The 26,429-nt window shown below is 43.4% G+C and overlaps 1 protein-coding gene across 5 annotated transcripts; it reads right to left on the bottom strand.

The window, feature by feature from the left end:
• Positions 1 to 1,390: 1,390 nt before the first annotated feature.
• On the bottom strand, positions 1,391 to 26,429 carry LOC119486782 (zinc finger C3H1 domain-containing protein-like). Of its 5 annotated transcripts, none has more exons than XM_037767155.1 (35): positions 25,667 to 26,429; positions 23,160 to 23,574; positions 21,745 to 21,958; positions 20,188 to 20,620; positions 19,526 to 19,737; positions 19,074 to 19,197; positions 18,848 to 18,942; positions 18,567 to 18,758; positions 17,451 to 17,612; positions 17,200 to 17,346; positions 16,912 to 17,030; positions 16,702 to 16,806; positions 16,293 to 16,467; positions 15,541 to 15,669; positions 14,464 to 15,084; positions 13,427 to 13,536; positions 13,197 to 13,328; positions 12,840 to 12,961; positions 12,624 to 12,725; positions 12,419 to 12,547; positions 11,185 to 11,362; positions 10,559 to 10,745; positions 10,046 to 10,234; positions 9,166 to 9,403; positions 8,980 to 9,085; positions 8,300 to 8,498; positions 8,120 to 8,214; positions 7,110 to 7,214; positions 6,323 to 6,427; positions 6,015 to 6,165; positions 5,757 to 5,857; positions 4,274 to 4,375; positions 3,614 to 3,653; positions 3,253 to 3,315; positions 1,391 to 2,048 (listed from the first exon to the last, which is right to left on the bottom strand). In XM_037767155.1, exons 1-35 carry the CDS (start codon positions 26,223 to 26,225, stop codon positions 1,896 to 1,898), a joined length of 6,309 nt encoding a protein of 2,102 aa, XP_037623083.1. In that variant the 5' UTR covers positions 26,226 to 26,429; the 3' UTR covers positions 1,391 to 1,895. The 5 variants fall into 5 exon arrangements, with proteins under 5 accessions (XP_037623083.1, XP_037623085.1, XP_037623084.1 ...); XM_037767157.1 differs by having other exon boundaries at positions 20,197 to 20,620; XM_037767156.1 differs by having other exon boundaries at positions 21,745 to 21,959; positions 23,164 to 23,574.

The following is a 26,429-nucleotide window of genomic DNA, read 5'->3' as shown; positions in this document are numbered from 1 at the left end:
CCTCCAACAGAAATATTTAGTACCCTGACTAAAGTTTGTCACTTTGACATGATTGTGCAACATGTCTCATGTAAATGCTGATGACTTGTATGTGACTCATGACCCCACTTGATCAAGTCTAATCAATAATACATGTAAATTATGAGGTCTTATATAATATATAGTTTATTATTGAGGCATTATAGAATATATACAGTTTATTATTATGAGGCATTATATAATATATATATTGTTTATTATTGAGGCATTATATAATATATATAGTATATTATTATGAGGCATTATAGAGTTTATTATTGAGGCATTTTATAATATATATAGTTTATCTTTATTAGCTCATATATAATATATTTAGTTTATTATTATGAGGTCTTATATAATATATATAGTTTATTATTATGAGGCATTATATAATATATATAGTTTATTATTTAGGCATTTTATAATATATATAGTTTATTATTGAGGCATTATATAATATATATAGTTTATTATTATCAGGCATTATATAATATATATATAGTTTATTATTGAGGCATTATATAATATATACAGTTGATTATTATTGAGGCATTATATAATATATACAGTTTATTATTATGAGACATTATATAATATACATGTAGTTTATTATTGAGGCATATAATATAGTATATTATTGAGGCATTATATAATATATATAGTTTACTATTATGAGGAATTATACAATACATATATTTTATTATTGAGGCATTTTATAATATATATCATTTATTATTATGAGACATATAATATATATGTAGTTTATTATTGAGGCATATAATATAGTATATTATTGAGGCATTATATAATATATATAGTTTATTATGAGGAATTATACAATACATATATTTTATTATTGAGGCATTTTATAATATATATAGTTTATTATTATGAGGCATCATATAATATATATAGTTTTAATTTTATGAGGCATTTTATAATATATATAGTTTATTATTATGAGGGATTATTTAATATAGTTTATTATTGAGGCATTATATAATATATATAGTTTATTATTATGAGGCATTTTATAATATATAGTTTATTATTGAGGCATTATATAATATATAGTTTATTATTATGAGGCATTATATCATATATATAGTTTATTATTATGAGGCATTATATAGTATATATAGTTTATTATTGAGGCATTACATATATATAGTTTATTATTGAGGCATTATTTAATATATAGTTTATTATTGAGGCATTATATAATATATAGTTTATTATTATGAGGCATTTTATAATGTATACACTCAGACAGAATTCATGTTATCAGTGGAGACCGTCACCTGGTGGTGTCCACCTGGACAATTCCTGCCCTTTGGGTACTAAGTTAAGGACATAATGGACACATTGAGACAGTTCGTTTTCTCTTTATAAAATCATTTATTAACAGTGAATCCAACATGTAAACAACAACACTGTCCTCTTTAATACTCTTTAATCATTATATGGACAAAAAAACATGAGCGCACGTCAGCGAGTCCTGCAGCTGGATCAGTTTCTGGGGCTCAGAGTCTCTCAGACCGGACCGGACCGGACCAAATAGAAAATACTCAGTTTGTCTGCTTTTATCACTTTAACAAAATAAAAGTCTTAATAAAAGAAAAGACAACGTGCAGATGATGTTGCAGCATCACTACAGGAGGAAATCAGGAGGGGTGGGGTGGGGGTGGGGGGGTTGGGGAGGACATGAATCAGCAGCTCGATACTTACGTACATGATGGGGACATATCAGCAGCTCCAGACAGGATCAGGTGTGAAGGATGTCCGTCCATCTGTCCGTCTGTCTGTCTTACCTCGGCTGATATCTGTTTACTGTTTATTACTACTGATGATGATGATGATGATGATGAAGAGTGTCACTGACGGTCTGTCTGCTCTGGAGACTCACTGAGACTCACTCCCACCTGCTCACACCTGTCCACCAGCCTCACTCCCACCTGCTCACACCTGTCCACCAGCTTCCTCAGGCGCTCCGATCCACCTCCTTCAGCTGCTTCAAACAGCAGGCGCTGCAGAGACGGGACGAGGGGGGGTGGGGGGGACAGGTAGACGGGGTGAGGGGGGGGAGATGGGTAGATAGAGACGGGACGGGGGGGATAGAGATGGGACGGGGGGGACGGGTAGATAGACGGATGTGGGGTGGGTGGGTAGATAAAGATAGGACAGGGGTAGACGGGTAGATAGAGACGTGGGGGGTGAGGGGGACAGGTAGATAGAGATGGGACGGGTGGGGGTAGAGACGGGACAGGGGGCGGGTAGATAGAGACGGGGTGGGGGGAACAGGTAGACAGGGGTAGATGGGATGGGAGGGACAGGTAGATAGAGATGGGACGGGGGTGGGGGGGGGGATCAATGAGGGGGAGAGGGAAGAGGGGGGGGCGGAGACAGAGAGGGGGGGAGAGAAGAGAGGAGGTGAGGATGGGGGGGCAGCAGGTGAACATGCGTGTATACAGGTGAGGTGTAAACAAAGAACTCATCCACTCCTCCACTTCCTATGTCTCAGGTGTGACTTTGTCCTGACTGTGCTGCTACCTGTTGTCCCGCCCCTTCCTGTGACCACCATGGGGTCCACCGGAAGGGGCGGGACTTCACCTCTCTTTACTAATATATCAAATCAATAGACCCTTTTAGTGTCGACGTCATGATGATGTCACGGTGTCAGCTGGAAGCTAAACAAAGGACAGACTGGAGGCAAACACTAGCAGTGGGCTAAAGTTACACATCTAAGATGTCCTCTTGCTGTGTTGTTGGGTGCCAGAATCCAGATATCACACATTTGAGATGACAAACTGTGATTCGAGGCTCTAACGAGCTACAATATCGGAGAAACGTTTCAGAGATGGAGAGTAAATGTTGCTCATATTTAGTCTTCTGCTATTAGCAACCGTTTCTCTCCATCTCTGAAACGCTTCGCCGATATTGTACAACTCTTTATTTGACTTACTTTACTGAAGGATAGTTAACTATTGGAATCCAAAGATTTATACGCCCTCAATTTATCTTTACAGCGCTGCCGTTAGCCATGATATTAACATGTTCCTCTCTTTACAGCTGCAGCCTGTTCAGTTCAGGTTACAGCAGTAAAGACTGCGGAGGAAACACAGACGTAGATCCACCTGAGACACAGGAAGTGAGTGAGTGTCCACGGGTCAGGGACGGTCGGTTCTGTGTGTGCATGTGATGGGTGTTACAGAGAGTGAAGGGGTAAATTACATGTTTCCACAGGGCAGCACACAGTGGAAGGTTGTGAAGAGCCTGCTGATACAGTAGACGAACCTACAACAGAAATACAGCGACATAAAAGAGGAAGAGAGAAAGAAAGAAACACCAAACGCCGGAGCATTGAGTCAGTTCACACCGAAAAACTAAAACCACGTCAGAGGTTTGGTTGTGAATATACAAACAATAACAAAGAAACTGTCACTCAATCGCCACACTTTATATGAAGCCTGTAGGGAAGAAATCAGATTCAGTCACATGATCATCAACAGCTGACGCTCACAACCAAACTCCATTCACTTTTAAATGTTTTTTTTTTACAGGAAAAGGTCACATCCCTCCATCACTGACTCACCTCAGATGGCTCCTTGAGCTCCCTCTCCACAGCTAAAGCTCTGTGAGACACAGCGCACACGTGTCAGTCTACAGTCAGTCTATGTTTATACTTCAGATCATAACACAAGATATCTGAACACGCTTTCATATAGGACTGTCCTCTACAATCTAGAGCAGGTCTGGACCGTCCTCTACAATCTAGAGCAGGTCCGGACCGTCCTCTACAATCTAGAGCAGGTCCGGACCGTCCTCTACAATCTAGAGCAGGTCCGGACCGTCCTCTACAATCTAGAGCAGGTCTGGACCGTCCTCTACGATCTAGAGCAGGTCTGGACCGTCCTCTACGATCGAGAGCAGGTCTGGACCGTCCTCTACGATCGAGAGCAGGTCTGGACCGTCCTCTACAATCTAGAGCAGATCTGGACCGTCCTCTACGATCGAGAGCAGGTCTGGACCGTCCTCTACAATCAAGAGCAGGTCTGGACCGTCCTCTACAATCTAGAGCAGGTCTGGACCGTCCTCTACAATCTAGAGCAGGTCCAGACCGTCCTATATAATCTAGAGCAGGTCCGGACCGTCCTCTATAATCTAGAGCAGGTCTGGACTGTCCTATATAATCTAGAGCAGGTCTAGAGACATATTGATGGTTCAGTACATTCTGTCTGTTTGTGTCACTCACATCTCCCAGTAGACCAGACACTTTGGCGCGTGACTGCTCAACATCCGGACCTGGAACTTCAGGTGTTCAATATTTCCGTCCTGCCACTCCTGATGCAGCAACCTGTGGAGCAACATGGCAACTAAGGAAGCAACAAACACAACAGCAACAACAACAGCAGCAGCACCACCGCTGGATTCATCCTGGTCTAAAGGTCCTGACACACCAAGCCGTTGGTCGTCCGTCGGACAGTTTGGGCCCGTCGGTGAACGTCTGTCTAGTTTTTACGGTGTGTCCTCACCGTTGGCTCTAGTCTGCCCGTGTCGGAGGTTTTGCGGCCGATTCAGCATGTTGAATCGCCGGCGGAGCTCGTCAGTGAGAGAAATCACTCTTGATTGGCTGTTCAGCTTCAACCAATCAGAGCACGAGAAGAGAAACGGAAGCGAAGAAAGCAAGCCAACGAGTAAACCCTCACGAAAAAGTAGTTTACTTACAAGTTTATTTTATGATGTATACTTGAGTAAAATTCAAGTATATATTTCCCAAGTATACTTTATGCAGTAAGTATACTAATATCAATGTACTAGTAGTATACTTGTACTGCTTTAATACTTCTTGGGACTAAAAAGGCCCACTTTTTAGTTTATAAAAGTATAATTTTAAGTGTACTTTAAGTGTAAGAATAGTAAACTTTGCAATTATACTATAAGTATACAGATAGTGTACTAGTTTTATACTTGTAAGTGTACTACTTTAATACTTCTCGGGACTAAATAGGTTCACTTTTTAGTTTATAAAAGTATATTTAAGTGTAAGTATTGTACTGATAGTTTACTGGTTTTATACTTGTGGCCCACTTTACAGTTTATAAAAGTTATCTACTGTTTTTATACTACAAGTATACTAAATTATATTTTTCTTAAGTATATCTTGATCAAAAGATCAAGTACAAGTATAAGCCAAGTATACGTAGACTTAATACTTGTCAGTATGAGCTAAGTATACTTTTGTTAAGTATATCTCTGATAAGTACATAAAGAGTAAACTGGAAGTATACTCTTATTTTAAGTTTAATAGAAGTATACTAGTAGCATACTTGGTAAGGGAAGTCAAGAGGACACACAGAAGACTCTTCTCATGTTTCATCTTCATCTCATCTGATCGTTCAACACACGGATATTTTCACGACATGAACATCTGGAATGAAGCTAAATGGTGAGTGAGAGTGGTGTGAAAACGGTTCATGTACGCATCATAAAAACGGCTTTTATCCGCCGTCCTCGCTCTTCCTGTTTCCCTTTGTGAATGATGAATACAGACTACCGCCACCTGCTGGCGTGGAGAATTATTTCCTCTCAGAACGTTCGTGCTAACTGGCCGTTGGCTGTCGTCTTTTAGGTGTGTTCGAGTGCAATTTGGCGGCCGAGACGAAGGAGACGTGAGGCGACGCAACAGTCGGCCTGCATCGCTGCTAGTTGATGATGATGATGGTTTGTAAGTGTACCTCAGGCCCAGCTCTGTGTTGTTGGGCATGGCGTATCTCAGTCTCTCCAGGACCAGTGCATGCTGGGACAGCGGCAGACAGCTCAAGTACAGAGTCACCACCTGCAGAGCCAATCAGCACAAAGCATTCCCATTTTTAACCGGTGAGACAGACAGAGAGAGACAGAGACAGACAGAGAGACAGCCAGACAGCCAGACAGACAGAGACAGAGACAGACGGAAAGAGAGACAGACAGACAGACAGGTAGGTAGGTCTCACCTTGTTGTGGAAGGTGTAGCAGCTCCAGAACTCTGATGGGTTAAAGGGAACCTCCAGTCGAGACGGGACGGTGCTCAGACAGCGTTGGACCAGATCTGAGAACCGTTTGGACGAACGTTGGGCCTGCTGACTGCTGCTGAACACCAGGTAACTAGAGACAGAGACACAGTGGGCACCAGGTAAATAGAGACAGAGACACAGTGCACACCAGGTAACTAGAGACAGAGACACAGTGGACACCAGGTAAATAGAGATAGAGACAGAGACACAGTGGACACCAGGTAACTAGAGACACAGTGGACACTCACTCCATCCAGAGTTTGTGGAGCTCGTCCAGTTTTATGGTTGTCCCCAGCGCTCTCTCGAAGGCGTCCACCGTGTCGTCCACAGAGCCGTGCAGCCACTGCCAGCGACTGCAACAACAATAACACTGATTCAATACATCAGAATAAATATAGAATAAATATATATATATATATATATATATCTTGAACATGTATTTATATATTTCTACAACTTGTATTTATATATCTAGAACATGCATTGATATATCTAGCATATGTATTTATAAATCTACAACATGCATTTATATATCTAGAACATGCATTTATATATTTATAACATACATTTATACATCTAGACCATATACTTCTACATCTAGACCATGTATTTATATATCTAGACCATGTACTTCTACATCTAGACCATATACTTATATATCTAGACCATATACTTATATATCTAGACCATGTATTTATACATCTAGACCATATACTTCTACATCTAGACCATGTACTTATATATCTAGACCATGTACTTATATATCTAGACCATGTACTTATATATCTAGACCATGTACTTATATATCTAGATCATGTATTTATATATCTAGACCATGTACTTCTACATCTAGACCATGTACTTATATATCTAGACCATGTACTTATATATCTAGATCATGTACTTATATATCTAGACTATGTACTTATATATCTAGACCATGTACTTATACATCTAGACCATGTATTTATATATCTAGACCATGTATTTACACAACCTCCACCTCATCAGGTTGTGTGAGAGGTGGAGACCCACCAGTGGATGAGGTGGAGGTAGGCCATCTGCTGGCTCAGCTGCTCCTGGAGCTCCTTGATGATTGGACCTCTGAGCAGCTCCTCGCATGGGAAACCCAGGACGTGTCTGCAGAGAGACAATAAACTGTAACGGCCTGTGTCCACAGAGCGCCGGCTGCAGAGCGTCAGCCGCAGGGCGCCGCGTCCCAGCATTTACACAACATAATAATGCAGAACACATCACTGGTCGAACCGCTGGCCCTTTACTTTTTATCATCTCTTTGTTTGCCATTGTTTTCTCAGCGTGAGCACCAACCGGGGGAGGCGTGGCCTCATACTCTGAGCTCGTCGCCGCTCAGTCTGACCGCTGTAGAGACAGGAGGACGATCCAGTGGAGACAACACGTACGTCAATAAAGCGCAACACTCACCAACAGCATTCAGTGTCCGGCTGGCCGAGCTGCCCTCACATTTATCAGTTTACTGCTCAGACTCAAACGATCATGAGTGACCTGCAGCTTGGAGGATGACCTTTGACCTGCAGCTTCTACTATAGCCAGGTGTCATATTCACATTTTAAAAACAAGCTTCTTTTTTTTTTTTTAAACTTTGAGCACAAAATTAAGTTATTTGTCAAAAGAAATGTTGTCAAACAGTGAAGCTGATCAAATAAATATGAAATATCATAGAAATGTCAAAATACACTGGAGGAGGCTTTATATCTTTGTTATGATGGCGTCTGTCTGACATGTAAAGCTCAGGATAGACAGACAGCCACAACAAGCTTCTCTTCCATTTTCTAACGTGACGTCACCAGCGCAGAGATTTTCACCGCTCAGAACAAACACGTTGTTCCTCGTATGCCCTCTCTTCGTAAGCTCTCTCCTCGTACACTCTCTCCTTGTACGTTCTCTCCTCGTACGCTCTCTCCTCGTTGGGAACACTTGAAAAAAGACGCTGGCGCTAAGAAAACAAGGCTTTACGGACACAGACCCTAATGAACATGTTTAAGACTGAGCTGAACCCAACGCACCGCAGGACGTCCAACGGCTTCCTCTGACTCTGCTCGTCCTCACACAGCGACAGAACGAACCCTCGAAACAGGGGAGTGATGGCGCTCGACTGCTCCTGTTGGACGACATTCACACAGCTCCGTTAGGTTTCATGTCCTCTGACAGAATCAAGAATCAAGCGACAGGTGTGAATCATTCACCTGAGCCATGAGGAAGTTGCAGGAGTGATAGAAGACCTCGGCGTTGTTGGGACACTCGGCCAGAGCGTGAAGCCACATGCTGACCGCCTGGTCTGGGTTCCCCTTCCTGATGTGGAGGTTGGCCAGAGCGTCTCTCAGAACGCACGACTCGGGACAAACCGCCAGCAGAGACTCACACAGAGCCACGCCCTCGTCCAACCTGCAGGGACACCACGACAACAAGAATAATAATATTAATAATAATAACAACAATAATATTAATAATAATAACAAATCCAACAGGCTGCACAGTTTACTTCAGTCAGCTTCCGAAATAAATATATAATAATAATAATAGTAATAATAATAACAATAAACAATATTAATAATAATAATGAGAACAATAATAATAATATTTATTATTAATAGGTTGTGATGTGGTGTACTGAGTGTAACTGGAATACTAGCACATGGATCACTGACACAAACAGTCTGGAAAATAAAATACTTCACGTTTACACTCTACCTGAATATAGCTCCCAAACTGCATTTTGGGTAGTAAAGAGGAGTTTGTGTAGTTGTATTTGTTAGAAGTGATAATAATAACTGATAAACTGATGTTGGATGATCTGTCATGACGCTGGTACTGGTTCATTTGAACAACATATGAATACACTGTTATAAAGATGATGATTACTGACCTGTCCAGCAGCTGGTTGAGGAAGATGAGGTTGGTGTGCAGAGGAAGGCAGGCCAGCGTCCTCTGGCTGGGAGACAGGGACTCATCGCTGCACTGATGGACGGCGTCTGAGAGAGAAACAACATCAACAATGAGAGCCGACAGAATTCATGATGCACGCCACGCTTCATCAGGTTCCTCTGTGTACCTTGGAAGAGTGCGATGAGGATGTGGAGCGGCGTGCTGACGTCCTGCGGCGTCCTCCAGGGCAGCAGGAAGGACTCCCTGCTGACCAGTCTGGACGGACCGGACTCGGCCGGGTCCGACAGGCCGGCCGGCAGCCGGTCGAACTCCGTCAGGTGGATGAAGGAGAGCCACAGCAGCGCCCGGTCGCTGGCCGTCAGGTGCTCGGCGATGCTCCGGTCGTGGGCCGATTTCAAGGCGTTCTGCAGACAAAGTCTTTATGTTGGTCCTGACCATCACAGCGACACACAACCAGCGTTCATTTAAACAAAACTAGGACCACATATGTTCCTCAACCACCTTTTGACGATGGCGACACGGCGCCGACGTCATTAAACACGATGACGATATCAAACATGCAGAATCATTGACGAAAAAAGCGAGACTAAGATGTGGTTTGGGGTTCTGGTGGTTTAGTAAGGCATATTTTGACATGTTGGGAGAAGCTGATTGGCTCTCATAACGGACCAGCGCATCATTAATGAGCGCCGTCAGTCAGGACGACTCAGACTAACTTCAAAGCTGCATTCTTCATCATTCAACCGGTGTTCTTCATCAGATAATGAGAAGATAACATCTGATGTGAAACAAGTGACTAAATTGACAGAAATGTTCAATATAATCTGATGACTAAACAGGACTAAGATTAAATAAATAAAAATAGCTGACAAAATGAAGAGAAAAAACATTTTGACTAAAATGTAATGACTTTTCTGTGACTAAAACTAATCAGCATTTTAGTCTTAAGACTAAGACTAGATCTAAAGCCCTGTTCCAGAGAAGGCTTCATCAGAGCAGAGTGAGGACTCCCAGCTACAGGTACACGGGTTCATATGATGCGTCACCTGTAGGATGGCCAGCGCGCTCTCCATGCGGCCGGTGAACAGGTTGAGGTGGACTCTGTAGAGCAGAGCCTCCATCAGCTGGAAGGACAGTCTGTCAGAGACGCCAGGAGACGCCTCAGAGACGAGGAACTGCAGCAGACGATCACATACGTAGTCTTTACCCTCGAACGAGCTCTCCAGCTGCAAATACTAAAAACACAGAAAACACATAAATATATATATATATATATATATCTGTCTGAATGGGTTTATTTCACAACAACCAGTATCTTCACTCTAGCTTTACAACTGAGCTGCTACAACCTAAAAATCACAATTTGTGTTAATGTGTTAAAGAAATTAGAGCCGTTAAAACAAATTTATGTTAACGCGTTATTATCACGTTGACTCTGACAGCCGTAATAAATATTCAGGTCAAACGTTCTGCTGCAGACGTCAGTAGAACACCTGAACTATATCATGAACCAGCCGGACCCTGTGGACGTTCTATGTAAGGATCAGGATCTTTCTTACGTTCCACCACACTTGGTAGTCGGGCGCGTGCTCCACCGCCATCTCACACATCTCCTGGACCTCCGCCCGGCTGCCTCGCCTGGAGAACAGGGACAGGTAGTGATTCCACACCTCCGGGTTCTCACAGTTACTCTCCAGAGCACGAGACAGCGTGTTCAGGGCTGCTTCCAAACACTCTGCTGCAGACCTACAGACAGGAACATGAGGTTCTCAGACAGGAGCATGAGGTTCTCAGACAGGAACATGAGGTTCTCAGACAGGAACATGAGGTTCTCAGACCTACAGACAGGAACATAAGGTTCTCATCTTGAACTAGTGGAGAACAGACCTACAGACATGAACATGAGGTTCTCATCTTAAACAAGTAGAGAACAGACCTAGCAACAGGAACATGAGGTTCTCATGTTAAACTAGTAGAGAACAGACCTACAGACATAAACCTGATGTTCTCCTCTAGTAGAAATAGACCTAGGAACAGGAACATGAGGTTCTCATGTTAAACTAGTAGAGGTCACACGTACAGACAGGAACGTGAGGTTCTCATGTTAAACTAGTAGAGAACAGACCTACAGACAGGAACATGAACTGAGAACCGAGCATCAATCAGCTGATGGGTTGTGACTCACGTCTCCTTCTGATTGAGGTACTTGAAGGCTAACTTGATCCACAGTTGGGCGTCTCGGGGACTCTCCAGGACGCTGGTCTCCAGGTTTGATATGTCGTCCGTCTCACTTATAAAATAACGTTTGTCCTCCGATGTGACGCAGACGTCCAGAGCAGACAGGCAGATCCGCGAGACACCGTCTGGAAAAAAGAGACAGACCATCACATAAAACACAGGGTACATGAATACAACTCTGAGACCAAAAGAACACTAAATATACGTTAAATACTGTGCTAACTGTGAAAGTACCTTTTCCTCTCAGAGTTCAGGAGATAATATCTATTATCAGATTAGATTAACAGAAATTAATGAGGAAACTGAGACTCTCAAACTGAGTACAAAATCAACATGCAACATGTAAATACTTCAGAATTTTTCGTCTTTAGTCTTTTAACCAATTTCAGTCCGGATCATAAAAATATTCAAATTTTAATTTATTTATTTTAACAACTTTAACCCTTTAAATGACCGTTTGTCGACATGATGCCACTGCTGTTTCTTATGAATTTTTTTCTCTGTATAATAACTACCAGGAGAACAACAGTCTGGGATGTGTCTGTGATTAGCACCAACATTGATTTAGATGCAGTGATGCCCCCTAGAGGACACCAGGAGAACAGCAGGTATCTGCCCCAAACGTGAGAGAACGACTCAATGTGGTGTAAAACAGTAAAAATCCAGTGTTGAAGCAGGACTCCAGATTAAATCCTTATAATAGAATGAATGATTGATGCTGTAACGGGATCAAACATGCTGGTTTTAATGGTTTCAATGAGACATTTAGTCCTTCAGGGTCTGAGTGTATGTTGGCTCCACAGTTTATTATAAACTCATTATAGCTGAGGGTCAACTAACTATAAAATAAACTCACAGCATTTCCAGAATGTATGTCAAGTACTCTCTTTATACATCCATGGTCAGCTCCATCGGGGCCGTTTGAATGCATTTAACATAAATGTCAGTACTTCTACCTCCACATAGACTCAGATGAAGCAAATATATCGATTCTGGTATTAAAAAAATCTATTTCAAAATCTGCAATCAAAAATTGCAACACATAGGTGAATCTATTTTTTTTCCCACCTCTAGTATATATTTATTAACACAGATAGAATGATCAAAGAATAAAAAATGAAAAAGCCTAAAATGTCCCCAGTGATGTGTGACTTTATTCAGTAAACGTCTCGTTGTCTCACCGTGTCTCCCCACCGCCAGGTTTCCTCCCGCTGACTCGTCCTCGCTGTCGTCCTCCGGGCTGAAGCTGCTCTGTGCCGACGGCTTCGGCCTCCATGTCCTCGTGTCTTTACATGTAGTGTATGGAGGGACTGAAGGAGGACGGACAGGTCAGAGGACAGTTTCTCTCATGATGATGATGATTATACTAAAGAAAAGTTCCCTCACCGTGTCGTTTGCTTTCGTTCACTTTGCTGACGAGGAGGACAGCCTTCTGGTCGACGCCCATCCGGTCTTTGTTGGTGCCAAACAGCTTCTTCATGTACTTCTCTACAAGAACACAGACATACATGAATGACTGGTTCAGAAGACACTGTTGTGTGTGTGTGTGTGTGTGTGTGTGTGTGTGTGTGTGTGTGTGTAACATGTGACTGTGAGGCCGACCTGTGGAGACGCTGATGTCCTCGTCCAAGCTGACCTCAGAGCAGCTGATCAGAGACAGGTTGTAGGACAGGATGTCCTGGAACAGCTGGTTTCCAGTCAGAGTGCAGTTCCTCATATGCTGCCTGCAGTGCAGAGGGACCACATATACCACATACCACACCATCAAGGACATCATAATCATCATAATAATAATAACAACAACAACAACAATAATATATTATTATTATAATAATAATAATAATACTAATAATAATTACTAGGGGTGTCATGATTCTCCAAATCCATGATTCAATTCGATTTAAACATGCCATTGTTGGAATACTACTACTACTACTAATAATAAAGAGATGTTCTGACCATCTGCAGTCGTCATCGTTGCAGGTTCCTGTGAGGTCAAAGCGACAGAAAGTCTTTCTGGGTTCGATGGTGTTGCTGTATGTGACGGAGCTCAGTGATAACTTCTCCTTGGTCCGGTAATACGGACTGAACCTGACACACACACACACAATATACAACATGTCAACATGTCAACATATAGAACAACTAGATAGTACATGTTAACTAATGCATTAATAAAATGACTGTACCTGTAGGACCTGAAGACCAGCAGAGGACTGTGATAGGGTTCTAAGGGAAAAGGCTTAGGCTCGGAGCTCTCCGATTGGCTTGTGGCTGTGTCCACCTCCACTGAGACCGCCTGCACAGAGACAGTGACATCATGATGACACACGTTGATCATGAACATGAAGAGTTTCAAACATAGAAATTACAGTCTGATGTTGATGGTGTTATAACAGGAGCCTTCTGTCTGACTGAACTAATATCAGCTGTGTTATGTTTTAACCACTTCTTAAAAGGAACAGTCTGTAGGATTTGGTGACATCTCGTGGTGTGGTTGCAGATTACAACCAGCTGAGTACCCCTCCCCTCACCGGACTAGAGAGGTAACGTGAGCCGCCGAGTGCAAAAGAACTCAAAAAATGAGTGTTATATATTATTATTACACGTGTTGAATACTTGATTTTGATTGGTCAACCACAGCGTTCTACGGTCTGGTATTTCTTTATAACAGACCGTCGCTACGTATAACAGACCGTCGCTACGTATAACAGACCGTTGCTACGTATAACAGACCGTTGCTTCGTATAACAGACCGTCGCTACGTATAACAGACCGTTGCTACGTATAACAGACCGTTGCTTCGTATAACAGACCGTCGCTCTGTATAACAGGCTGTCGCTACGTATAACAGACCGTCGCTTCGTATAACAGACCGTCGCTCTGTATAACAGACCGTTGATATGGATGCGGTTCTGATGTCGGACTCTGGAGGACGTTTTTTGTGTCAAATTATTGATTCTTCAGTAAGTAGCCGTGTAATAAGTGGGATAATGTACAGCTAGTGGGTCATTGTGGTGAAATAAACCCCGCCAAGGCGATGGACATGACCCGCTGTGCATTATCTTACATATTACATTTCTTCTAATGGATCCCCCTAAATGTTACACACTGGTCCTTTAAAACCTTCTCAGGCCTTGTTAACACTTTTCCAGACCTGCTCATATTCTGCCAGATCTAAGGAACTCTTTAAGGAGATAAAGTGTGTAAAAGGTGCGCTGGTCACCTGTCCAGCGGAGGGGCTGTGGACCTGCTCCCCCACCGTCTGCAGCTCCCTCTGCAGCAGCTCTCCGAGCCGGGCCTGCTGCTGGTACCTCAGCTTCAGAGCCTCCAGGTCCAGCCCTGCAAACATCTGTGCAGGAAGCTTGCAGCTGGCGGAGGTCTTGGCAGGTTTGGTGCTGCCGTCTTTAGACGGGGTGGAGCTCAGCTGCTCCAGGTGGGGTTTGGTGAACGAGCTGCTGGACTGACGGAGGGAGTTCCGGCGGGCTCCTGTGGCAGGCGCAGGCACCGATTCTGATTCGTGGTCGTCGGCCTCGGGGAGGTCCTCGCTGTCCAGGGTGAGCTTGTCCTGGGTGAGGTCGTGCAGGGAGGGCTGTGGTATAGGGAAGTGGGGGGAGGGAGGCAGGTTCTGGCTCTGAGGCTCAGGAGGGGTGGAGGCTAGTAGTGGGGTCTCCGTGGGCAGCTCTAACGGGGTTCTGTTACGCAGCGCCTGGGTCTCCTTCAGCTTCTGGATCTTCAGAGCGTACTCCGACTCCAGCTGCTGCAGCTGCTGCTTCTGAGCGATCAGCTCTGCAAAGTGACGGTCCGACCTGTGAGGAGCTCCGCCCAACCGCTGCAGCTTACTGGGCTGAGAGGACAACAGTACCAAACACATGTAATGTATGTTATGAGCTAAAAAATATAAATACATATTAATACATAATGCATGAAAGTAGATGCAGTGCCTCCTAACTTATGATGACTGGTTCTCTAGTAGAGTACTGTTACAGACGTAAAACAAACGGTTATTATGATTAGCTGGATACTTACTAACTGGGTTAAAACTGAAACATTATTCATTCATTGATTAGTCAATCAACAGGAACTATTTTGATAACTGATTATTTGTTTCAGTCATTCATCTATGATAAACCTCAGTGGTTCAGGTTCTAAAAGTGATTTTCTTGTTGCTGTTCTCTTTGTGATTTAGACGGTTGGTCGGACACGACACCACATTTGAGACTTCATAACAGATGTTCATGACTTCATCTCTCCTCCTCCGTCCTCACTATCTGTACAACACTAAAATCAGTGTTTTTCTCACCAGAGTCTGGTTGGAGTCAGCTCTACGTTTAAATGTTCTGCCTGCAGCCAGCTGAGCCTGAGTCAGCTCCCGCTCCAACTGGACCGACAGACTCTTCTTTATGGACACCCGATGTTCTACACGATGCACCTGCACAGGTGGAACAGGAAGCAACAGTGGGTTAACAGACAACAGCTTCATGTCCCTCATTAACATGTGTAATGGCTTCAATATGAGACAGGTAATCAATGTGGAGGAGCAATGCACCCTGGGAAAAGTCATGGGAAATTTCATCATAATTTAACATAAAATATAAATTCCTTTTGTATATTTTCTTTATTTTTTTCAAATTGTCTTTGATTTTCACTTTTTCTTTTTGTTATTATTTCCAGTGTGTATTTCTCTGTTTCTTGTGTACGTTGTTTTAACTAGACCTGCCTGTAGCTAATGCTAATAATGATAATTATGATACACACTGAAGCCTTTCACTGATTGGACTGTTGAGATTGATGAAGCGCTGAGTGACACCAGTGGATTGAAGAGGAGATTTATATATAGATAACATCTGTTAATTGTTGAGTAAAGATTACATTTATCTATAGATTTTATTATTATTTGGGCGACTGTGGCTCAGAGGGTAGAGCAGGTCGTCCACCAATCAGAAGGTCGGTGGTTTGATCCCCGGGTGCTCCTACGATGGAGGACCATTATTGTCTATCTGTTCAAAGCTGTGTATTAAACTAAATTAAACAGTGTTGTCCTGATGGTCCCACCTGCTCCTGCAGCTTCTTCAGCAATGTCCTGTTGGCGGTGACGATCTTCTCCGACGCCTGCAGCTGCTCCTTCAGTCTGGACACTTTGGCCTCAGCAGCCTTCAGAGACTCTGTCTTCTTCAGCTCCTGTTGGAGCAGATGTCTCAGGATGGTCTCGTCTCTCTGCAGCAGCTCCCTGAGGCACATCGGGAGACAGAGGGACATTTACTCACCGTGTCCTCTGAACCACCATGCTGCAGCAGCTCTCCGACATTTAGTTCTGTGTCCACTTGTGATCTAGATGAATGCTCAGTGAATGAGGCCCTGTCTATAGTGGACCAGCTGTGCACCGTCTGCTGCAGGTCTCCCCTTGTGTCTGTTGAGTCCCTGCAGGTCTCACCAGTGTCTGTTGAGTCTCTGCAGGTCTCACCTGTGTCTGTTGAGTCTCTGCTCTGCTTCAGTCTCTCGGACAGCAGGAGACACGGTGCTCCGAGGACCAGGACTGTGATCCTTCATCATCTTCTGCTTCTCCCTGCTGCAGGAGGACACATGGTTTACAGTCTCCATAGCAACATGGGACTGTGTCTCTGTCTCCATAGTAACATGGGACTGTGTCTCTGTGGTGTTGTGTAGTGTTTACCTGGCGATCTCCTCTTTGAGCATTCGGTACTCGGCTCTCTTGGCTTCAGGTAGAGCCTCTGGAGTCCGGACCGGGTTGTTCTCCTTCTCGGCCCTGAACGCTGCTTTAGGCTTCGCCGCCTGGAAAGTGAGGTCATCCATTAGTCATCACACAGGATAGACTGTCACAACTCAGTATCTGCCTCAGGTGGTGCCAGGTCTGTGTCTGTCTCAGGTCTGTGTCAGGTGTGTGACTGTGTCAGGTGTGTCTAAGGTCTGTGTCTGTCTCAGGTGTGTGAGGTGGACTCACCTCCACAGTCCTCCGGGCCTCTTTGATCATGAACTCCAGCCCTCCAAACGGCCCCTGTGTGGAGCTGCAGGCGTCCATGTTGGAGTCGCTGTCGTCGGAGTCGTCAGAGTCGTAGAGAGAAACCACCACTGATTTGTGTCGGGGCAGCTGGAAGGAAACACACACAGAGGTGAAGCTACTGATCCTGGAGCTGCTGTTATCCAGTCACCATCATCATCAGTGTTCTGAATGTTATCGTGATTAGTTCTCACCACCAGTGGAGCTCTGGCAGGGTGGTGGCCTCTGGTAAATTTGTTGCTTCGTGACTGAGTGACAGTGTTCAGACTGACGGTGCTCAGGTTCCCTCTGATTGGCTGCTGAAGGCCTGCAGATGGCTGACAGCTTGGAGACGGAGGACCGCTGGAGCTCTTCTCCTGCAGAGACAGAGAGAGGGAACACATCCTCACTGATTAAAGGCTTGTCTGGTTACAGAGTCTGTTCTCGTGCATCATCGTAGAAATAAAAGATAGAAGAAGTCAGTTCTAGTGTCGTCACGATGCCAAAATTCTGACTTCGATATGATACGCTGCCTAAATATCTGGATACTGATACGATACCACGGTAAAAATCTATCAGGAAAAGAAATGGAATAATAGATGACAGAATATGGACCTTAACATTATTTTTTTATCTATTAAAAATGTTTAAATTTAAAAATTAATTCATTAAAAAAAATGAAATGTATACAGTAATCTGATGTCCCCTAAACTTCAGTTTATGTTATTTTTTTGATAGTTGATTTTATATTTGCATTTATTTTTGATAATGAACACATATTTACATTTCATCTTTATTCTTATTTCTATTGTTCTTGTAACTTATCTATGTTTTTATACATTTTTATTCTAAAATGGAACAACTGTAATTTTCCTCCAGGGATCAATAAAGTATTTATGATTCTGATGTCACTTATTAAACAGCGTTTTATTTTGTAAAACCCAATCCTGATGGTGTCCTCTAAAGCAGAGAGCTGCGCACACACACGGCCCCTCAGTCGCACATTGACGCAACTCACGGCTCATTCTTAAAGTATTGGTACTAAAAAAATGGGTTGTTTTACCGTTTTTAATTGTAGGGTATACCAATACCTTTCTAGTATCAGTGTACCGTGTAACAGTACTCAGTTTGGTGACAGCGAGGGTTGAACACCACGGAGCAAAATGACTGCTGCTGGAAGAGGAGGGCGTAGTGGTAGGAGGTATACGTCATGGGGCGTTAATCACAGCATGATATTATTAATATTACTAGAATATTGGTGGAATATTAATTTTCATCAGTTCAGTAGATGGAGTACCAGCACCAGTACCCCCACCAGCAGCAACACCCACCTCTGAGGACGTCACCCTCTTGTTGGCCATAGACATCAGACAGGTCTCCCTGAGCAGCATCTCCTCCTCCTCCGCCTCATCAGCGAAGGGAGGTTTGGGAGGAGGCTCCAGCTCCTCTGGTGGAGGGGGGAGAGGTGGAGGTGGAGGGGGGACACCAGACAGTATGGGGGACAGGAAGGGCTGAGAGACATCCTGAGACAGACAGAAAGGAGACAACGTTACATCACTTCATCCATCTGATAATTGGTTGGTTCATTTAAAGATGGAGAGGAGGAGCGTACCGGTCCAAATGGAGGACAGTCAGGGGCGTACGGAGACGGCTGAGGGAAACCTGCAGGGTCGTCTCCGGTCAGCTGGTTGTGTGTCGAAGACGCCACTAAAACAAATAGGACAACTTTATTTATACCTTATTATGTAAACAGGAAGTCAGGACACGTCTGAGGAAGTGAGTGGTGAAGAGGATGTTGAAGAGGTGTAGGCTCAGGTGGGGTCTCCGTGGTGTCTCACCTGGTGATCCGGTTTCACTGTCCGTGTCCATGTCCACCTCGTCGTAGTTGTCATACTGATAGAGGTTCCCCGAGGCGTCCAGTCCAGGTTTACCTGCAGACTTCCTGTGTTCTCCATCTCTGGTCTGAAGAACACAAACAACAAATCCTGTCACTCTTCTTCTGTGGTGTTCCTAACACACATCCTGTCACTCTTCTTATGTGGTGTTCCTAACACATCCTGTCAATCTTCTTTGTGGTTGTGAGCAGCTGATAACACACAATTTTCATATCCCGTTCTCGGCGATAATTAACAGGAGCATTTTTATTGCCTCTAATTGCCGCTAATGGTGCTAACAGTGTTAACCTGGGGAGGGGGAGAACCGGAGGGTGGGTGCTACGCTTCCACGATGATGGCATTATCAGCTGTAACCTCTAGCTCTATTCTAGATGAACTGATAACAAGAGTCTTACGTTACTGCGCGTCCTCGTCTTTCCTCCCACCAGCTTCATGAAGCGGTTGTACTGCTCGTCTTGATTGGACAGATCCCGGATCCGTCGGATCTCGTCTTCTCGTTTGCGTCGTTCCTCCTCTTCCTGTCGCCGTTTCTCCTCCTGCTCCCTCTGCTGCTGCAGCTTCCACGTCCTCAGCTGCTGCTTTCTGAACACCTGCTTCGCCGCCGAGCCTGTCACACATCATCATTATTTTTATTATTATTATACAATTAATGCTTCCAGTCTCCATACTGAGCTGCAGTCTGTGGGCAGGATTAAAGATTATTGTGTTACAACATGAAACTTTAAAAAGCAAGCAGCTGAAATTGTAATATTTTGATAATAATCTATTTTAATAATAAACTATTTGTATAATAACTCCTTTGATAATAAACTGTTTGTATAATAAATCTCATGATAATAAACTATTTCAATAATAAATATTTTGATAATAAAGTATTTTTAAAATAAATATTTTGGTAATAAACCATTTTAATAAATATTTTGATAATAATCTATTTTAATGATACATATTTTGATAATAAAGTATCTTTAGGAGAATAATAAAAGCCCTGTGATGTACTGTATTATTAACAGTACCAGGTGTGCTCATATGAATGCAGGTGGTACCAGGTACTGACCCTTCTCACCTGGGCTGATCATCTTCTTAGCCAGGTGACCTTTCCCTGGACCTCGGCCTCTCTCCAGTGGAGCTTTGGGACCAGGTTTAGGACTGGCTTTGGGCCTCTCTCTGTCTCTGTCCTCTGGTCTGGGCACGGTCTTGGTTCTGTCTCGGTTCCTGTCCAGAAGTCTGGACCCCATTCTGTTCCTCTCTGCAGCAGCGGCGGCGGCGGCAGCGACGGAGGCGGACCTGGTGGTGACTCTCTGCCTGCTGGGTGGAGTAGCTCCGGAGACGGAGCTCTTCTCCTGGACCGCTTTAGTGATCCGGTCTTTGCTCTTCTTCATCACCTGCTGCTCCTTCTGCTGCCACTTCTTACTGGCCGACTGCAGTGCCAGGAGGCGCAGCTGTAGCTCCGACAGCTCCTCCTCCTCCACCTTCACCTTCACCAACGGCTGCAAACACAGACACACTGTAGAGCTAGCATCCATTCTGATTGGTCAATTACTGAGTAATAGTTCTGATGTCGGACTCTGGAGGACCGTTTGTGTCAAATTATTGATTTCTTCAGTAAGTAGCCGTGTATTAAGTGGGATAATGTACAGCTAGCTGGTCATTGTTGTGAAATAAACCCCTTCAGGGCGATGCAGCAACACATACAGACTGTAGAGCTGCATTCATTCTGTGGTAGATGATTACTATTAGAATTAGTTATGTTTTAAGAGGCTGCAGGTCACTGTGCATTCAGCCACTGGGACTGAAACCATAACGTTAGTGAGGTAATCGGCGTGCGGAGGACGGAGTGGTCACTAGCCTTGTCGCGGTAGTCTGTGTTACACGGTGGTCGGGCACACACTGATTACATTACGTACCCGCCGCCCCCACCGTTGTTTTGCTTTGTTTACTGGCCGATTCACTGTGGTGTTCATCATTCTGTGTCCTTCCCTCTCATACGTCTCTGCCTAAATGTCTCTTGCTATGTTCGCTCTGCTGGTGTTTTCATCGTGTCTGGCTGTTTTTATCTGTTCCAGCATTATTTTATCTTTGTAAGGTGTCCTTGGGTGTCCTGAAAGGCCCCAACAAATAAAATGATTAATAATAATATTATTATTATTATTATTATTAGGAGAGAGAAATGGAGAGAACGAATAGAAAGAAATACTTAAGCAGGAGCAAAAATAAATAAAAACGGATGAATATTTGTTATGTTAGAGATTCACACAAGTTCACACCAGAGGGGCAAATTATTCTGTTTTCTTTCCTGGGAGTTAAAGGTAAAATCAAAAGTTTAACATAAAAATGCTGTTGCAGTGAAGTCATCATTTTGTTATTTTCACTCTTTTAAAGTCACCAGAATGCAGAAAACAAAGTCTCTGAAACCCCCCCGCACACACACTTTAGTTTAGAAATCCTTCCTCTCAAGGTTGGCAAGTATGACCTGCGGCCTAAAGATCAGTCAGCGCGCTGCACATATTGACCGTCATCTTTTATGGTAAAATGTCTGGTGTAATCTGTAACACCGGTGTTGTCACGAGTTTATTAACCGGTGGGAAAACGTCCTCACCTTCACATCACTCACCTTGTCAGGAGAGACGAGCGACTCCTCGCTGGAGGCCGATGATTCTGTCTGTTCAGTCTTCTCTTCTTCGGGGGTCTCGACGCTGCTGCACAGATTCGTCGTCTTCTTCTTCTTCTTCTTTTTCTTCTTCTTCATGTCCTGCGACTCTTCTTCAGCAGTTTGTTCCGTTTCTGCTTCTTGTGTTTCTTCTTCTTCTTCTTCTTCTTCTTCATCACCTGGTGAGAAACACACAGGAAGTGAAACCAGCTCCAACAGCGCACCTTCATTTATTTTTTATATATTTTTATTGTATATTTCTATTTTAAATTTATGATCACTTGACTTTTGTGGTATTGTCTCCTCCTTTACTTTTTTAAAAGGTGATATTATTTTGTTATTGGTGCCGTACACAAAACGGAGGAAGTGACATAATACATAGGAACAGACAGAAACAATAGATATAACAATATTACTGAGTTACTGAGGGTGGTTATATGAATGTGTGTGTGTCACTGATTAAGAAGAGACATAAGAGAGGGGGACGAATAATTATTAATATATAATAGTTTTTCTTCTACTTTACATCATGTACGTGAAAAGCTACTCGGTAAAACAAATATTAGTGAAGCTAAAGATCTGATTAATCCATCATCAGAAGGGATGGGCATCGAGGGCTGGTGCTAAACTGGTTCCTGACTCGTCACTATGGAAACAAATGAGCTGCTGTTACTTCATCCTCACCGTCCCCGAGTGATGGCAAAGCTGGCGGCGTCAGGTCATCATGTGACTGCGTGTTTCTCTCCAGTCATGAATTTGAGTGGCTCACTGAACTAAATCCAATATTAACTATTATTACACAGAGTTGTTGAATACTTGATTCTGATTGGTTAATCATGGCGTTCTGCGGTCTGTAATTTCTGTATAACAGACCTTTGCTACGTATAACAGACCGTTGCTACGTATAACAGACCGTTAGAGCAGAGACGCAATTCTGAGTTCCCCAAACCGGACACTCTCCACCCCCCAACTGGGCCTTGAGATCCTGTCCATGAAAATCACAAACAGGATCGTGACCAGGGACAACCCTGGGGGAGGACAACACCGGTCCATCTACATTCCAACCCTCACCTATCGGGAGCTTTGGGTAGTGACTAAAAGAATGAGATCGCTGATACAAGCGACTGAAATGAGTTTCCTTCGTAGGGTGGCTGGACTCAGCCTTACGGCGTGTCAATACAGGGAACGTCAGCAGCGTGTGGCGGCTGCGTCTCTTCTAGTGATTCAAGGTCTCGCCTATTTTTACTGCTAGCCGCGCGGTTCACAGCAGCAACAGAGTGAAAGTGATCTTTTGACTGTATATTGACATCATACCAGCAACAATAAGAGTGACCCACATAAGAGGAAGATGATGGATGGAGTATGATTTTCCTGTTTACTCACCGTCGGCGCCTCCTCTCTCCTGCTCACCACTCTTCTTCTTCAGCTCCTCCAGACTGGCGGGAGGAGGAAGTCTCTGACGGAGAGGTTTGATGTTGAACGCCTGGAACACTTTCTTCTCCTCCGCCTTCTCCAGCTCTGTCATATCTTCTGCTGCTACTGGTACTGGTCCGGGCACTGGTCCGGATACTGGTCTGGGTACTGGTCTGGTCTCTGTAATACTGGCGGTGTTGTCTTGGCTGTGGTCTCTAGTGGGCTCCAGAGCCATCGTTTCCTCTTTGCGGATGCATTCCAGCTCTAGCTGAATCTGCTTATACTTGGACAGCAGGTCCTCGAAGGACTCGTCCATACTGGTCTCTGGTCTGGGAACACTGGGAGGTGGTTTCCTGGTCTGGTTCCTCCCCATCTGCTTCTCTGAGGCCACACGTTAAAGAAACTACTAATCCAATCATTGATCGTTTATTAATGTTTATCAGGTTAAACGATTCATCGATAATCAGAATGATCGCTGGTTCATTTCCTGTCCAGTAATCCATTAAATACTCTACATGAGTTATTAATATTAAAACCTCTGGAGCCTCATTACTCTACTGTCAGAGACAAACATCAAATATTCACATTTCAGATGCTGGAACATGGTGGCTTGGTTTGTTTTGGATTTTAAAAAATGACTGAAATTATTAATCAATTATCAAAATAGTTGCAGATTAATTTTTTATCGATTAATCAACTGATCATTTCAGCTCTACGTGGTCCTATTGAATATAATATATATATGTATTACACGGCTGTGTTGAATACTCTATTCTGATTGGTCAATCACGGCATTCTACAGTCTGTTACTTCTTTATAACAGACTGTTGCTACGTATGACAGACCGTTGCTACGTATGACAGACCGTTGCTACGTATGACAGACCGTTGCTTCATATAACAGACCATTGCTATGGACACAGTTCAGATGTCGGACTCTGGAGGACCGTTTCTGTGTCAAATTATTGATTTCTTCAGTAAGTAGCCGTGTAATAAGCGGGATAATGTGCAGCTTGTAGGGATGAGCATTCCAAGCAAAAATACTATTCGAAAATAACTGCGTCGATAATTTTTTCGATAATCACATAATACAACATCGTACATTACAATCAATTTACATACGTATGTTCCCAATCAATAATCAGTGATCACAGGTTTGGTTTAGTTTCAGTGTTTCACCTTTTCATTAAACGTCTTCAGGGTCAGGTTGTATTTTTATTTCCGTTCCTTTTACTATAAAAGACGACTGACTGAAGGTTGTTTAGTGCTGTTCCACTCTGCAGTTACCATCTGTTGATCCCCTACTGGTTATTATCTACTGGTATTTCATTTCTAGTGGTTATTATCTACTGGTATTTATTTTCTAGTGGTTATTATCTATTGGTATTTATTTTAGTGACATATGGACAAAGCACTACCACTACTACTACCCACCCAAAAACTACTTTCTGTCTAACGAGTCAAAACTTTCACCTTTGACAGTTCAGCTTCCTGCTTCTCTACCAACGTATTTCATCATGTAGTTCAGCTTTCAACTCTGACAGTTTTACAATTCAGTTCCATATTTTCAGCAATTAATTTCAGCTGTCAGCACTCCCACACATTAACTAGTTTTATTATTATTATTATTATTATTATTATTAGTGGTTGTGCCGTGTGACAGCCTGTATTATTATTATTATTATTATTATTATATATTATTATGTGTGGTTGTGCAGTGACAGCCTGTAGTATTATTATTTATTATTTATTATTATTATTATTATTATTAATATTATAATTATTATTGTTATTATTAGTGGTTGTGCCGTGTGACAGCCTGTAGTATTATTATTTATTATTATTATTATTATTATTAATATTATAATTATTATTGTTATTATTAGTGGTTGTGCCGTGTGACAGCCTGTATTATTATTATTATTATTATTATTATTATGTGTGGTTGTGCAGTGACAGCCTGTAGTATTATTATTTATTATTATTATTATTATTATTATTATTATTATGTGTGGTTGTGCAGTGACAGCCTGTAGTATTATTATTTATTATTATTATTAATATTATTATTATTATTATTGTTATTATTAGTGGTTGTGTCGTGTGACAGCCTGTATTATTATTATTATTATTATTAATATTATTATTATTATTGTTATTATTAGTGGTTGTGTCGTGTGACAGCCTGTAGTATTATTATTTATTATTACTATTATTATTATTAATATTATTATTATTATTGTTATTATTAGTGGTTGTGCCGTGTGACAGCCTGTATTATTATTATTGTTATTATTATTATTATATATTATTATGTGTGGTTGTGCAGTGACAGCCTGTAGTATTATTATTTATTATTATTATTATTATTATTAATATTATTATTATTATTGTTATTATTAGTGGTTGTGTCGTGTGACAGCCTGTGGTGTGATTAAATCAGTAGTCCCACTAGAGACCGGATTAAAGGATACGTTTCCTCATGGGAGAGTCTTTCTTGTTACCGTGACTCTCTCCGGGCCCGTACCGACCGGGGGGACCTCTGGTGTTACCTCCACCGCCCCGGCAGCCCCGGTTCCACCCTCCTCGTCCCCCGTTCGGCATGGCCCGGTGCCTGAACCGGCCCAGAGTGCCGTGGCTCCGCTCCCAGAAGCTCGTCCTCGGATTCGGCTCGCCGTGCGGACCGAGGAGCCCCGGCGGCGGCAGCAGCAGCGGAGGCGGCTGCGGGGTGGCGTTGGGAGGCCGGTCAGGAAGGCTCGGCCCGCACTGCTGCTGCCGGTCCCGGTGGCTCGGTGGGAACGGGCCGTGAGGACCCCGGTTGTAGGGCATCAGGAGACGGAAGTCCGGCGGCTGGTGGTTCATGTTGTGTGGCAGCAGGTTGTGGTGAGGTTTCCGTGTCCGTGGATGAGCGCCGCGGCCGGGCCTCCTACCATCCCCCCGCCGCAGAGGAACACTCTCCTCGATCTCATCGTCGCAGATCTCTCCGTCCTCCAGCTCCTCTCGGGGGGATCGACCCATCGTCTTCACCTCCATCTCGTTCCGGTACTAAAAGTCCTCAGTGAGCCGCTGCCCGCCGGCTGTAAACTCATCGGGCTGAAGACGGAAGATAGTTCATGTTCCACCGGACAGACGCTCCGCCGGTTAGCTCCGGTATTAGCTTCGTTAGCTGACAGCTAGCTGCTGCTTCAGCTTTGTTGACGCTCGCGAGAGACACCCTGTGACGCGAGTCTCCGTCAG

The sequence above is a fragment of the Sebastes umbrosus genome, chromosome 4 (assembly GCF_015220745.1).
Source record: "Sebastes umbrosus isolate fSebUmb1 chromosome 4, fSebUmb1.pri, whole genome shotgun sequence".
Lineage (NCBI taxonomy): Eukaryota > Metazoa > Chordata > Actinopteri > Perciformes > Sebastidae > Sebastes > Sebastes umbrosus.
This window is presented reverse-complemented; position numbering and strand designations above follow the sequence as displayed.

Coding starts and splice junctions, on each gene's coding strand:
- LOC119486782 (XM_037767155.1), bottom strand. CDS start 26,225: ATGGAGGTGAAGACGATGGGTCGATCCCCCCGAGAGGAGCTGGAGGAC. Junction 20,621..21,744: donor CGCTCGTCTCTCCTGACAAG/GTGAGTGATGTG, acceptor CTGTGTTTGCAG/CCGTTGGTGAAGGTGAAGGT. Junction 17,031..17,199: donor AGGCCCGGAGGACTGTGGAG/GTGAGTCCACCT, acceptor CTCACTTTCCAG/GCGGCGAAGCCTAAAGCAGC.